Here is a 15,958-nt window from a genome sequence, read left to right as displayed (position 1 = left end):
TATTTTTGATCAATAATTATTTATTAAAAACAAAATTTGATAAACTAATAAATAAATAATAGAATATATATAAAAAGAAAGTGCATACATGGACTTAACATAAAAATGAGGGGAGACGTAATAAAAATATAACTCTTATGTTTTTCAGTGTTTTTCTATTTCTGTGTCTTTTGCCATGTGTTCAACTCTCTATTTGTAGAGGAGATTTGACAAAATGTTAAAAATAAAATGACATTTTCCTATTAATGCATTCAATCAATTAAAATATTTATTATTATTATTATCATTATGTATTGAAAACAGAAATTGATAATCCCAACTTAAAAGAGTAGTAAATATGATTTTAATTACTATCATCTCATTCATCCTTATTATATTTTATTGTTTAATTGAGAGGAAGAGTGTTTGTTTAATTATACCCTATTAAAATAAAATAATTGTTTATTTTTACTTATAAAAGATAAATTTAGTAAATGAAGCACTATTTATTTATATAAAATAAAATATTTATTTATTAAAAGCAAAGACTGATAAATAGAATAAATTATGGAATTAATAGAGAAGGGAAAGTTTCCAACCAAAGTGCAAGCATACCATAGCCACGTCCACACCAAATTTGCATCGGTTAATCGGTTGGAAACAGAAAAATAAAAATAGATTAATGACTACTATGAACATGGCGAGCATATTGAATATGACATCTCAGAAATATTTATAAATAGATTAAATGACCAATTTGAACTTGACGGGTAAATTGAATATAACACCTCAAAAATATTTATAAATAGATTAAATGGCCGCTTTGAACTTGGCGAGTACATTGAATATTCCAGCTCAATTGATAATTTTCTTTCTGAAAAAGATAAATAGTTTCACCCTTATGTTGTTTTTTATTATATTTTTAACTAAAAAAAATCAATATTGTATATTAAAATTTTGAAAAGTTAGATTTAATCGTTAAATAACAAACATAAACTTAATAGAATTATGTATTTTATAAATAGTAGAAGTTTAAGGCTTGATTGAAACAAAATTAATGTTTATGTTTCATATTTACAAAAGTTATAAAGTTTAAGAAAGTTGTATATATTTTTCTCAATTGTAAATATATTGTGAAGTAAGTTGTTTCATAGTATACATTGTACTTTTTTTTAAGCAAGGATGCTAAAGCACCCGAATTATATTAAAGAAAGAACAGAGAACCATTACAAGTTCGTGAACCTATAGGTTGAAAGCCCCAACCAATTTCTATTACAGTCGAAAACGATTATTGCTGGGATTGAATTCCACCAAGTAAAAGTTCTAGATCTTAAGCCATGGTTAGCAAGTAAATCCGCGCAAGAATTCCCTTCCCTGAATATATGAGACACCTTCCAAGACATAGAAGACAATAAAGTTTTACAAATACTCCACCGGGATGATAGACTCCAAGGAGTTTCAATATTTCCTTTGAGAATTCCCACCACTAAAGAATCACTCTCAATCCATAAATGATTCCAACCTCTTGCATGAGCAAGTTCAATTGCCAGTAAAGCCGAAAGAAGCTCAGCATAAATAGCAGAATGTATGTCATAGAAAGTAGCAAAACGGGCCACAAATCTACCAATGTGGTCTCTGAAAATGCCTACCCCTCCCGCCAAACCAGGGCTACCCTGTGCTGCACCATCAGTGTTCACCTTTAGCCAACCTATGGTAGGAGGATGCCAAATTATCTCCCTTATGGTTGGACATCTATTGAAACACAAAGTGATGTTCAGGTTCCTCAAAATAGAAAATTCAACAGGCCTATTATTTGCGTAAGATTTTGAATTCATAGTAGCAAAAGTAATGTCCAGCTTTAGCTTGTCCAAAGCTCTAACCACTGGGATTAATCTATCATCAAACCTTGCTTTGTTTCTGCAAAACCAAATTGTAGCAATAATATGAGTTATGCAAATAGAGAAGGCGTCTTTTGTCTGAGAGCTCCACTCCCTGTTGCTTGTCCTCCAAAGAGCAGAGCAAGAGGAAGTGTCTATGTTGATGGAGAAAGTGTAGTTCAACCATAACCAAAACTAGTGAAGTATAGCCTGAATCCAAGAGATAAAATTTTGGCTAAAACCAAAAGCCCCGAGAGTGTCCATTAGAAATTCCCAATCTATAGTGTCAAAGGCCTTTGATATGTCTAGTTTTAAGATTAGGTTGCCACCAAAAGTTTTATGATCTAACAAATTTGTTGTTTCAGAAGCTAGACAAATACAGTCTTGTATGTTTCTATCTCTTATGAAGCCCTTTTGATTAGGTGAGACAATTCTAGAGGCAATAGAAGCAAGCCTATCAGCCAGAACCTTAGTGATGATTTTTAATTGAAAGTTTGCTAGAGCAATAGGCCTGAAATCATGAACTCTGTCAGCACCAAGGAATTTAGGAATTAGGACAATAGAGTTAGCATTCATGTTTGGAAGAATCCAACCCTGAGAGAAAAATTGGGACACTGAGAGACAAACATCATGCCCAACTATATCCCAGAAAGTTTGGAAAAAGACTCCCCCAAATCCATCTGGCCCTGGTGCCCCATCACCATTCATAGCAAACACTGCATTTTTTATCTCCTCATTAGAAGGCATCATGGTTAGCATGGCATTTTCCTCCTGAGAAACCAGATTGGGAATCACCTCCTAGATGAAGAATTCTGTCTGGTGGAATTTTCAGATGCCAATAGATTCTGAAAGTAGTCCAGCACATGATTTCCTATCTCTTCCTGGTTAATTAGCAATCTATTCCCATCCTTTAGCAGAGTCAGAGACTTAGTGGCTTGCCTTATTTTTGTGACTCTATGAATAAAGGCAGTGTTTCTATCCCCATTAGTTTGCCAATTTATCCTAGCTTTTTCTTTACAAAAATATTCCTCACCTTCAAGAGCAAGCAAAAGGTTGTGCTGAGCCAAATATTCCTAATCTCTCAAATCCTGGCTAGGCATGAGAGCCCTGGAATTCTGAATGAGCTCCAATGCTGCCATAGCATTTTTAACATTAAGATGTATATTACCAAAAAAATTTATGTTCCAATGCTTTAGCTCCTTCTTAAGAGTCTTAAGCTTTTGAGATAGAATATACATAGGGCAACCATAGCAAGGCATGTTCCAGATAGTCTCCACCACCCTCTTGCAATCCTCATGCTTAATCCACATTTTATGAAACCGAAATGGAGATGCTCTCCTTACATAAGAATTTGAAATGAGCAGAATAGGATGATGATCCGAGGAGATTCTAGGCAGAGTACAACAAGAAGTTTGACTTCAAGCACTGAGCTATTCCTCATTACACAAACTTCTATCCAACCTTTTTTCAGGTAGAGCAGCCCCTGATCTCCTATTAGACCAAGTGAACATATTATCTCTTGTGTTGAGATGGATCAAGTTAGAGCAGTCAGTGAAGTTTTTGACCTCATTTGAGGGCAGGGCATGAGGAATTCGAGGGCCTCTAGCCTCATTAGCTCCAAGCACTACATTAAAGTCTCCTATGCAAGTCCAGGGACAATCATTAGCATTTATCTGAGCATTCAAGTCATACTCGAGGCTTCTTCTCTGGATATAATTAGTATGAGCATACACAAAACAAATGTAACATCTTTTGTCTTCTATAGAAACTGATATAGTGATGTGCTGAGCAGAGTTGTGCAAAACAGTAGGGGAGTGATCATTGCTACATAATCCCCAAAGGTTAGGCAAATTGTTTCCTCTATTATTGGTCACAAAAAGTTTCATCCGAATATCATTCCAATAGGAACCCTGAATGGCCTCTTTAGATATCATAGGCTCAACAATAAACAAGAAATCCGGTTTATGAGTTAAGCAAAGGTTTTTCAGAACCAGCCTTGTATTGAGGTTACCAAGACCTCTACAATTCCAATAGAGAACTATCATTGGACAATGTTAGAATGCCCACCCCTACGGATATAATGAGTTCTCTTAGTGATCCCTTTCTTTCTCAGCTTTTTATTTTGAGATTTTGACAGAATAGGAGTGAATTGTTCCTCTTCCTCTTCCTCCTCCATGTTGTCATCAGCCCAAAGCCTGCCAACTATCTGCATATCCTTGGCTGCATTTTGATTTTCCAATTCATGTGTGTCAAGCACTATGAAATTGTCTTCAATGTTTTGTGGCACTGAGGGATCATATGAGTCCTCCAAATTTGCATTATCTGGAGGATCTTACTCTGCTTCCTTTTCTGGAGTATTCTCTACTCTTTCTATCCCCTCCAAACTTGCATCTTCCCTATTATCAAACTCCAAATTGATGACTAAATCATCAATTTTTCTTATATTAGAAACCTCATCCTCTTTATTTAGCCTTGTTTTTGGACCTGATTCCTCTGCCTTCTTCCTAGGAACACCCTCTTCCACATTCTTTTTAGTCAATATGCGACAATTGATATGCAGGTGGCCAATATTATTGCAACTAGTGCAATATGGTGGAACATTTTCATACTCAATCCCAACAAAGAAGGCAAATCCCCCTCTCTACAAAAATTTGATCATGTAAGTCCTCTCTAATGTTTATCTCCACCAACACTCGAGCATAATGCCCAAATGATCTCTTGGATGTTACCTCATCCAATGATATGGGAATGCCTAATCCACCTACAATGGAAAATAAGATCCTCAGGCTCCAATATTCCTGTGGAAGCCCAAATATTTTAACCCAACATTGAGAGTGGGATTGCCTTTGATGGCTTGGGTTGAAATTTGGTGTCCATAGGGACATCCTAAGGAAACCTGGTTTCAGAGACCATGCCCCCACTGCGTAGATGCTTCTCATATCTTCCACCAAGGAGAAGGAGAAATCATAATAACCCTTGCCCAGAGACACCATGCTCTATGGACCTATCATCTCCCACATCTTATGGAGCTTGGCTTTCAGATCTGCATACTTCATAGGATTGTCCCCCTTTGCTAAGATGAGCCTCCCATGAAGGTGATTTCTACACCTTTGCAATCCCGCTTGATAATCTTTCTCTGGGATTTTTATGGCAATTGCATCTCCTTTGATGCAGGGTTGAGGCAGTTGAGATATGGCAATGTCACATGAGTTTTGGAGAACTTGTGCAAAGGATTTCTTGAGAGGAGAAGATGGAAGAGTTTTTGGAGATGAATTAGTTTCAGATAGGAAACTCCAAAGAACAAAAGTTTCCATGATTAGGCCAAATGATAGTTTCCCATAAAGTTGGAGGTCAGATTCCCATAAAGATGGAGCATGCCCTAGTAGAGCACATTCTTTAGTATAATCCATTCTTCATTTTTTTCCTCCTTATCATTAAGGTACATATCTTACTCTATTGTAGATATCATTTTTGGGTGTTCAAGATCTAGAAGATTTTTTCTTTTGAGTCAAAAAGAGTATATATTGTACTTGATAAAGAGAAAATTAGATAATTAATATTAAGATTATATAATATACAATGAATACAATATCAGTTTTGTATTGATATAATGATACATATGGTTCGTCAATTAAAGTACATATTAATTAAGTTATATGTAATAATAAATATAATATATTTATGAATATAAATATTATTATTTGTAACAATAACTTTCTTATTGAAATGATCTAACTATATTACAAATAATTATTGAGTTGAAGATTAGAATCATTAATATATCACCTTGAAAAATATTAAATTTTTGTGCACATTCATCACTCATTTAAAGTTGATCACTCATATTTTTATTTAAAGTCAATCACACATATAAACATTCTTCATTCATTTATATTACTTTTAATATATAAATAATAATAATGCATTCAGAGAAAATTCTTACATTTCGTATATTTTATGAGAAAAAAAATATGTATTAATACTGTTAGAGTTTTTTATATTGTCATTACATCATTCATCATTCCTATTTTATTATTATTGATATTTAAATATAAATAATACTTATAAAGAGTAGATAAATATTACACTCAATATATATAAACTTGAGATGAATATAAAAAGAGTGTGATATCTATAAACGATAAGTATAAATATTTATATATAGTCAATACAACAGCTACTGTTATTTTTTTAATATATAATAATAATTAAATATGAATAATAGATAATATAATAACAAAATATAAAATTCATACATCGCCGGTCCATATTTTTTTTTCCACATATAGATATAGATAAAAAATATCAATATGAATATACATCATAAATGACAAAGAGACAAATAAATAATTATAATATTAGATTATAATATACAACGAATACAATATTAGTTTGATACTGATACAATGATACAATGATTAACATATAGTTCATTAATTAAAGTACATATTAGTTAAATTATATATATAATAATAAATTTAATACATTTATGAATATAATAATTATTATTTTTAACGTTACAAGTAATAATTGAGTTGAATATTTGGATCTTTATTGTATCACTTTGAAAAATATTAATTTCTTTCGAAAGTTTCCAAGCAAAGTGCAAGCATAGCATAGCCACATCCACAACAAATTTTCATCGGTTAATCAATTGGAAAAGGAAAAATAAAAATAGATTAATGACTGCTTTGAACATGGTGAGTACATTGAATATGACACCTCAAAAATATTTATAAATAGATTAAATGTCCATTTTGAACTTGGCGAGTAAATTGAATATAACACCTCAAAAATATTTATAAATAGATTAAATGGGCGCTTTGAATTTGGCCAGTACATTGAATAGTCTAGCTCAATTGATAATTTTCTTTCTGAAAAAGACAAATAGTCTCCCCCTTATGTTGTTTTTTATTATATTTTTAACTAAAAAAGTAAATATTGTATATTAAAAATTTGAATGGTTAGATTTAATCGTTAAATAATCAAACATAAACTTAATAAAATTATGTAATTTATAAATGGTAGAAGTTTAAGGCTTGATTGAAACAAAATTAATATTTATGATTCATATTTGCAAAAGTTACAAAATTTAAGAAAGTTATATATATTTTTCTCAATTGTAAATATATTGTGAAGAAAATTGTTTCCCAATATAAATTATACTTGAGAAAGACAAATAGATAATTATAATATTAAGATTATATAATATAGGATGAATACAATATCAATTTTGTACTGATATAATAATACATATGGTTCATTAATTAAACTACAGTTAAGTTATATATAATAATAAATTTAGTATATTTATGAATATAAATATTATTATTCGTAACATATAGCTTACTTATTGAAATGACCTAACTATGTTACAAATAATTATTGAGTTAAAGATTAGAATCATTATTATATCACCTTGAAAAAATTAATTCTTTTGTGCACATTCATCATTCATTTAAACTTGATCACTCATATTTTTATTTAAAGTTCAATCACTCATATAAACCTTCTTCATTCATTTATATTACTTTTAATATATAAATAATAGTAATACATTCATATAAAATTCTGACATTTCATATATTTTATGAGAAAAAATATATGTATTAAGTGTGTTAGAGTTTTTTATATTGTCATTACATTATCTATCATTCCTATTTTATCATCATTGATATTTAAATATAAATAAATAGTAGATAAATATTACACTCAATATATATAAATTGGAGATGAATATAAAAAGAGTGGAATATCTATAAGGTATAAGTATAAATATTTAGAGGGTAAAATGTATGCATTGACAGTGTAAAGATTTATACTGTCAGTGCATTATCCACTATTCATTTGCAATACTTTTATTTAAAAGTCAATAATAACTAAAAATCAATGGTGGATGTAGTTATAGTGTAAAAAACTTTTATATTGGCGGTTCATATGTCTTTTCCCCAAATATTTACACATAGTCAATAAACCAGCTACTATTATTTTTTAATATATAATAATAATTAAATATGAATAATAAATAATATAATACCAATATATAAACTTTATACATTGCCGATCTATATTTTTTTTTCCATATATATAAATAGATAAAAGATATCAATATGAATATACATCATACTTGATAAAAAGACAAATAAATAATTATAATATACAATGATTACAATATTAGTTTGGTAGTGATATAATGGTACAATAATTCAACATATAGTTCATTCATTAAACTACATATAAGTTAAATTATACATCTATATCTATATCTATATCTATATCTATACTATTAATAAAGGGAAAACACAAAATAACCACCCATCATGGTGTAATTTGTGTTTTCCTATTTTGCCCTCAATATATTTTTATTTCTACCAAAAAACCATATAATATTATTTTCTTATTTTATCCTTATTATCTTCTTATTTTAAAAGTGTATTTAAAAAATTGGTTTGTTTAATTGTATACCCATTGCTTATTAAATAAAATAATTATTTATTGCTATTTATAACTAAAGTAAATTAAGAACTATTTATTTATATCCTATTTATATCCCTTTGAGCCAAACAAATGAAATATTTTTTTTCAAACTATCCCATGAAACCGAATTGAAAAAATGTTCTAAAAGAGCATTACAATTTTAAAGAGTAGTTTGAAAGAATTAAGTTGGGGGGAAATTGGTGGACTTTGTTTCTCAAAAGAAAAGAAAAACTCAATCTTTACAAATTAAAAAAAAAGAAACAAAAAGAGATTGAGAAAAATAGAAGCCAAGGTTCAAAAAGTTAAAGAGGTTGGGAAAAATAATGAAAAAAAGAAGAGTAAAGTATTTCATTGAGAAAATTTCAAAAATGTTCTCTTTTTAAACTTAGCCTTGAAAATTTAGAAAAACCATTATCCAAATCAAGCCTCATTACAACCAAAATGAAGACCTTAGTTATCTTTGATTAATTATGCAATTTAAGAGAATAGGTGAGACAAAGAACATATTCAAATTACTATAAACAAATGCTTGAAAATTTGAGTGAAACACTCGTTACAAATAATTATTAAGTTGAAGGTTTGAATCTTTATTATATCACCTTGAAAAATATTAATTTTTTTTTTGTACACATTGATCATTCATTTAAAGACGATCACTCATATTTTCATTTAAAGTCCATCACTCATATGAACATTTATTATTTATATTACTTTTAATATATAAATGATAATAATGCATTTAGAGAAAATTCTTACATTCCATATATTTTATGAGAAAAAATATATGTATTAACAATGTTAGAGTTTTATACTATCATTATATCATCTATCATTCATATGTTATCAATATCAATACTTAAATATAAATAATACAAACAAATAGTATACTCACTATATGTACACTTGAGATGAATATAAAAAGAATGTAATATCTATGCATTTTAAATATAAAGATTTATACACAGTTAATATATCATTTATTATTTATTTGTATTATTTTTTTGAAGAGTTAATAAAAATTAAATATAAATTATGGATAATAATATTAAAATGTATAAAGTTAATACACCTTTGATTGGTAAAAGATATCATTATGAATATATAATTAGCCCCTTGGTCGCATCCCCATCTCTTTTATCTATAAAAGCAGCACATCACCCCTTCAAAAAATAACCTCAACTTTATAGTCTCTCTCTCTCTCTGACATTTTTCCCTATCTTCAACATTATCAATGGCTGACGCACTAAAACCGAAGATAACCATATCGCTGAAGCCTTGTGACAGCGACGTCGTCGAGGTATCACCGGCGATCGCCAAGCAAATGCAAACAATTCAATCCTTCATTGAAGACGATTCCTTCTTCGCCACCACCACCGTCATCCCTCTGCCAAACGTAACTGCTTTCCAGCTCACCAAAATCATCGACTACCTCAACTACCACCGCAACGGCAAGGCCGTCACCAACGACGGCAAGGACTCGGCAAAAAAGTTAGATGAACAATTCCTGAAGGAGTTGGACCAGGATCAGTTGAAGGAGTTGCTCCTCGCTGCTAATTACCTGAACGTGAAGGATGTTCTTGATTTTCTGTGCCAGGCTGTGGCTGATTTGATTCAGGACAAGAGCGTTAAGTTTGTGAGGAACTTCTTTGGGGTTGTGAATGATTATACTACTGCAGAAGAGAAGGAGATTCGTAGAACCCGTGCATGGGCTTTTGAGGGCGTGGATGAAGAATGATTGAAGTGAATGTGTTAAAGGAGTTGCAATTATTGAAAATTATGGCTTTAATCTTGGCACTTAGGTTATAATTTTCTCTGTAGTTTTTATGACTTTCTATGCGGTGTTGCAAATAATTGGAACTTAATATCGTGCTTTACAATGTTTGGTTTATACAAATTTGTGTTTTTTAATTAGCTTGAGTTGGTTCAAGTGGTGGCTCTTGTATCCAGGCCAAAAACAATTCTGTTTTTTTGTTATTTCTTGTGGTGCAAGTCTAGATTTAACATGAATCCTACGAGTAGCTGTCATTCCTGTAGGGATCTAAAGACGGAAGGAAGGATATCCGGTAAGGGATCTAAGACCGGAAGGAAGGATATCCAACATACATTAAAAATAAAAATAACAAATAATATCATATATATATATATATATATATATATATAAAAGGATGAAAATATTAAGAGAATAATATATTTCCTCGTACTAGAAGATAATTTATCTCTTTAAATTCACTCAATATTTGACATTTCATTCTTTCAAGAAGTTTTCAATTTAAAACATATTAGAAAAAAATAAGACACATGTCAAACACTAAATGAATTTAAGAAGACAAGTTATCTCCTAATACAAGGAGATACTTTATTTTTAAACATTAATGTTAAGATCACAAAATTTAAATAATCTAATCAAATATTTATAATAACTAGTGTGTACAGGCACTTCGTATCTGCCAGTGAATATTGCATGATATTACATATTCAATTTTTATATATTTCATTTTTTTTAGAATTAGAATGTATTTGTTGTGTTCGGTGTACTTTATATTATATTTTTTGTGCGTTTATGATAATGTTTAATTTAAGGTGAGATATGTGGTTAATTAATGTGTTGGTGGTGGTTGCTTAAGATTATATGTTTTTTTTGTAAAAATTAAATAATGTTAAGGGCAAAACAGGAAGTGAAAATTAGACCATCAGGAAAATTATTTCAAGTTTTGGCTTTATATATAGTATATATAATATTATTATTATTAATATTTATTGAAAACATAAATTGACAATCTCATCTTAAAAGTGTAGTAAATATGATTTTAATTACTTTCATCTCATTAATCCTTATTATATTTTGTTGTTTAATTGAGAAGAAGAATGTTTGTTTAATTGTATACCCATTGCTTATTAAATAAAATAATTATTTATTGCTATTTATAACTAAAGTAAATTAAGAACTATTTATTTATATCCTATTTATATCCCTTTGAGCCAAACAAATGAAATATTTTTTTTCAAACTATCCCATGAAACCGAATTGAAAAAATGTTCTAAAAGAGCATTACAATTTTAAAGAGTAGTTTGAAAGAATTAAGTTGGGGGGAAATTGGTGGACTTTGTTTCTCAAAAGAAAAGAAAAACTCAATCTTTACAAATTAAAAAAAAAGAAACAAAAAGAGATTGAGAAAAATAGAAGCCAAGGTTCAAAAAGTTAAAGAGGTTGGGAAAAATAATGAAAAAAAGAAGAGTAAAGTATTTCATTGAGAAAATTTCAAAAATGTTCTCTTTTTAAACTTAGCCTTGAAAATTTAGAAAAACCATTATCCAAATCAAGCCTCATTACAACCAAAATGAAGACCTTAGTTATCTTTGATTAATTATGCAATTTAAGAGAATAGGTGAGACAAAGAACATATTCAAATTACTATAAACAAATGCTTGAAAATTTGAGTGAAACACTTATCCTTCTAAAGTTCCAACTTTGAACTTGTGTGCAAAGAAACACTTTTTGGTTAAGAAAAATATTTGCTTAGGTAAATTGTTACATATTTTTTATAAACAAAGCATTAATTTCTTGTTTGAAGCATTATGTGTCAAATTCACAAATCATTAAAAATCTCATTGAAATTTATTTTTGAGATGCTTATACATTTGAAATCATGTTGATCATTATAATTTTTTTAGCCAAATTGGTCTCGGATGATTTTCACCTTTTGTTTGAGGACAAACAAAGTTTTAAGTTGGGGGGAGTTTGATAAGTGCCAAACATACCTAAATTTCATACACTTTTATGGCATTTATCTTAAGCATAATTGAGAAAAAACCAACTTAAAACAATATTTTTTGTATAAAATATCACAATCTTGTATATGTGTGTGTATTTCTTTTTTTATGTATTTTGTAGGATTTAGAAAGAAGAAAGAAGAGAGAAAAAAAGACTCATGGTAAAAAAAGAAAAAGAAGTGAAAATCAAGGTGCCCAAGCAGGCAGCTGAGCGTGGACCAAGCCACACTAAGCTGACCTGAATACCATCCTGACCTGGACCAAGCTGCTCAAGCAAGCAGCTGAGCGGACCTGCTTGGCCGCTCAACCTAGCACCAGACTAATCCTGACACGGTCAGAACTCAAGCTAGAAATGGTCAGGCACGAGCTTGGCACACGCCCAAGCTGCTCAACAAGCAACTTACCGGTGCAACCAAGCAGCTCAGTGGAGAACCACACTCCTGCCTAGATCAGCAAGCACTAGGCCATGTACCAGTCAACACGGTCAAAGCTGTTGAATAAGTAGCTTAGCGGTGTAACAAGTGTGCTAAGCGGTATGCACCCAGACTTGACTTAGCCATCAACCAACGACGGCAAGGACTCGGCAAAAAAGTTAGATGAACAATTCCTGAAGGAGTTGGACCAGGATCAGTTGAAGGAGTTGCTCCTCGCTGCTAATTACCTGAACGTGAAGGATGTTCTTGATTTTCTGTGCCAGGCTGTGGCTGATTTGATTCAGGACAAGAGCGTTAAGTTTGTGAGGAACTATAGCTTTGATGAGTCAAGCATAAGGAGTTGGCAAAGCTGCTTGATCAAGGGACCAAACCCATGCTAAAGGGTTTGGTCAGCTGCTTAGTGGGGCTGACAAGCAGCTCAGTGGCCCCAGAAGAATTTCTATAAATAGGGCACATTCCATTCGAACAATATATCTCACTCACATTTTGCATAGAAATTCTTCTCTGAAGTTATCTCTTCTTGTTCTTAGCTATTAGGAACTTTATTTAAGTAAGTTTTGTAATTTTATTATTGAAAATTATGGCTTTAATCTTGGCACTTAGGTTATAATTTTCTCTGTAGTTTTTATGACTTTCTATGCGGTGTTGCAAATAATTGGAACTTAATATCGTGCTTTACAATGTTTGGTTTATACAAATTTGTGTTTTTTAATTAGCTTGAGTTGGTTCAAGTGGTGGCTCTTGTATCCAGGCCAAAAACAATTCTGTTTTTTTGTTATTTCTTGTGGTGCAAGTCTAGATTTAACATGAATCCTACGAGTAGCTGTCATTCCTGTAGGGATCTAAAGACGGAAGGAAGGATATCCGGTAAGGGATCTAAGACCGGAAGGAAGGATATCCAACATACATTAAAAATAAAAATAACAAATAATATCATATATATATATATATATATATATATAAAAGGATGAAAATATTAAGAGAATAATATATTTCCTCGTACTAGAAGATAATTTATCTCTTTAAATTCACTCAATATTTGACATTTCATTCTTTCAAGAAGTTTTCAATTTAAAACATATTAGAAAAAAATAAGACACATGTCAAACACTAAATGAATTTAAGAAGACAAGTTATCTCCTAATACAAGGAGATACTTTATTTTTAAACATTAATGTTAAGATCACAAAATTTAAATAATCTAATCAAATATTTATAATAACTAGTGTGTACAGGCACTTCGTATCTGCCAGTGAATATTGCATGATATTACATATTCAATTTTTATATATTTCATTTTTTTTAGAATTAGAATGTATTTGTTGTGTTCGGTGTACTTTATATTATATTTTTTGTGCGTTTATGATAATGTTTAATTTAAGGTGAGATATGTGGTTAATTAATGTGTTGGTGGTGGTTGCTTAAGATTATATGTTTTTTTTGTAAAAATTAAATAATGTTAAGGGCAAAACAGGAAGTGAAAATTAGACCATCAGGAAAATTATTTCAAGTTTTGGCTTTATATATAGTATATATAATATTATTATTATTAATATTTATTGAAAACATAAATTGACAATCTCATCTTAAAAGTGTAGTAAATATGATTTTAATTACTTTCATCTCATTAATCCTTATTATATTTTGTTGTTTAATTGAGAAGAAGAATGTTTGTTTAATTGTATACCCATTGCTTATTAAATAAAATAATTATTTATTGCTATTTATAACTAAAGTAAATTAAGAACTATTTATTTATATCCTATTTATATCCCTTTGAGCCAAACAAATGAAATATTTTTTTTCAAACTATCCCATGAAACCGAATTGAAAAAATGTTCTAAAAGAGCATTACAATTTTAAAGAGTAGTTTGAAAGAATTAAGTTGGGGGGAAATTGGTGGACTTTGTTTCTCAAAAGAAAAGAAAAACTCAATCTTTACAAATTAAAAAAAAAGAAACAAAAAGAGATTGAGAAAAATAGAAGCCAAGGTTCAAAAAGTTAAAGAGGTTGGGAAAAATAATGAAAAAAAGAAGAGTAAAGTATTTCATTGAGAAAATTTCAAAAATGTTCTCTTTTTAAACTTAGCCTTGAAAATTTAGAAAAACCATTATCCAAATCAAGCCTCATTACAACCAAAATGAAGACCTTAGTTATCTTTGATTAATTATGCAATTTAAGAGAATAGGTGAGACAAAGAACATATTCAAATTACTATAAACAAATGCTTGAAAATTTGAGTGAAACACTTATCCTTCTAAAGTTCCAACTTTGAACTTGTGTGCAAAGAAACACTTTTTGGTTAAGAAAAATATTTGCTTAGGTAAATTGTTACATATTTTTTATAAACAAAGCATTAATTTCTTGTTTGAAGCATTATGTGTCAAATTCACAAATCATTAAAAATCTCATTGAAATTTATTTTTGAGATGCTTATACATTTGAAATCATGTTGATCATTATAATTTTTTTAGCCAAATTGGTCTCGGATGATTTTCACCTTTTGTTTGAGGACAAACAAAGTTTTAAGTTGGGGGGAGTTTGATAAGAATACCATCCTGACCTGGACCAAGCTGCTCAAGCAAGCAGCTGAGCGGACCTGCTTGGCCGCTCAACCTAGCACCAGACTAATCCTGACACGGTCAGAACTCAAGCTAGAAATGGTCAGGCACGAGCTTGGCACACGCCCAAGCTGCTCAACAAGCAACTTACCGGTGCAACCAAGCAGCTCAGTGGAGAACCACACTCCTGCCTAGATCAGCAAGCACTAGGCCATGTACCAGTCAACACGGTCAAAGCTGTTGAATAAGTAGCTTAGCGGTGTAACAAGTGTGCTAAGCGGTATGCACCCAGACTTGACTTAGCCATCAAGCAAAGCATGAAGTCACCAATGACCTCACCTCAAGTAGCCCACCATAGGCTTTCCAGAGTAGCTCACCATAGCTGGTTTCATAGCTCACAAATAGCTTTGATGAGTCAAGCATAAGGAGTTGGCAAAGCTGCTTGATCAAGGGACCAAACCCATGCTAAAGGGTTTGGTCAGCTGCTTAGTGGGGCTGACAAGCAGCTCAGTGGCCCCAGAAGAATTTCTATAAATAGGGCACATTCCATTCGAACAATATATCTCACTCACATTTTGCATAGAAATTCTTCTCTGAAGTTATCTCTTCTTGTTCTTAGCTATTAGGAACTTTATTTAAGTAAGTTTTGTAATTTTAGTTTATAATTCAAGAGGAGAAAAGGAGAAGGCAAATGAGATGCATAAATCAATTTTTTAATCTCATTTGGAAATCAAAGCATCCAATCCTTGGATGGATGGTCCATGTTCCTAATAATTTCTTTTGAATATGGTTATGTATTTCTACTTCTTCTTATATTCTAAAAGATTTGAATTTTAATCATTCAAGTTGGTGCTTTGAG

General features: G+C 30.6%; 1 protein-coding gene across 1 annotated transcript; it reads left to right on the top strand.

Moving 5' to 3' along the window:
• LOC109326396 (SKP1-like protein 13) lies at positions 9,565-10,068 on the top strand. Its single transcript, XM_019559082.1, has one exon. The coding sequence runs from the start codon at positions 9,565-9,567 to the stop codon at positions 10,066-10,068; it is 504 nt and encodes a 167-aa protein (XP_019414627.1).

The sequence above is a fragment of the Lupinus angustifolius genome, chromosome LG14, assembly GCF_001865875.1.
Source record: "Lupinus angustifolius cultivar Tanjil chromosome LG14, LupAngTanjil_v1.0, whole genome shotgun sequence".
Classification (NCBI taxonomy): Eukaryota; Viridiplantae; Streptophyta; class Magnoliopsida; order Fabales; family Fabaceae; genus Lupinus; species Lupinus angustifolius.
The sequence above is the reverse complement of the archived record's forward strand: the minus strand, read 5'-3'. Positions and strand labels throughout refer to the sequence as shown.

Bases quoted from the DNA above. Each gene is read 5' to 3' on its own strand.
- LOC109326396 (XM_019559082.1), top strand. From the start codon at position 9,565: ATGGCTGACGCACTAAAACCGAAGATAACCATATCGCTGAAGCCTTGT.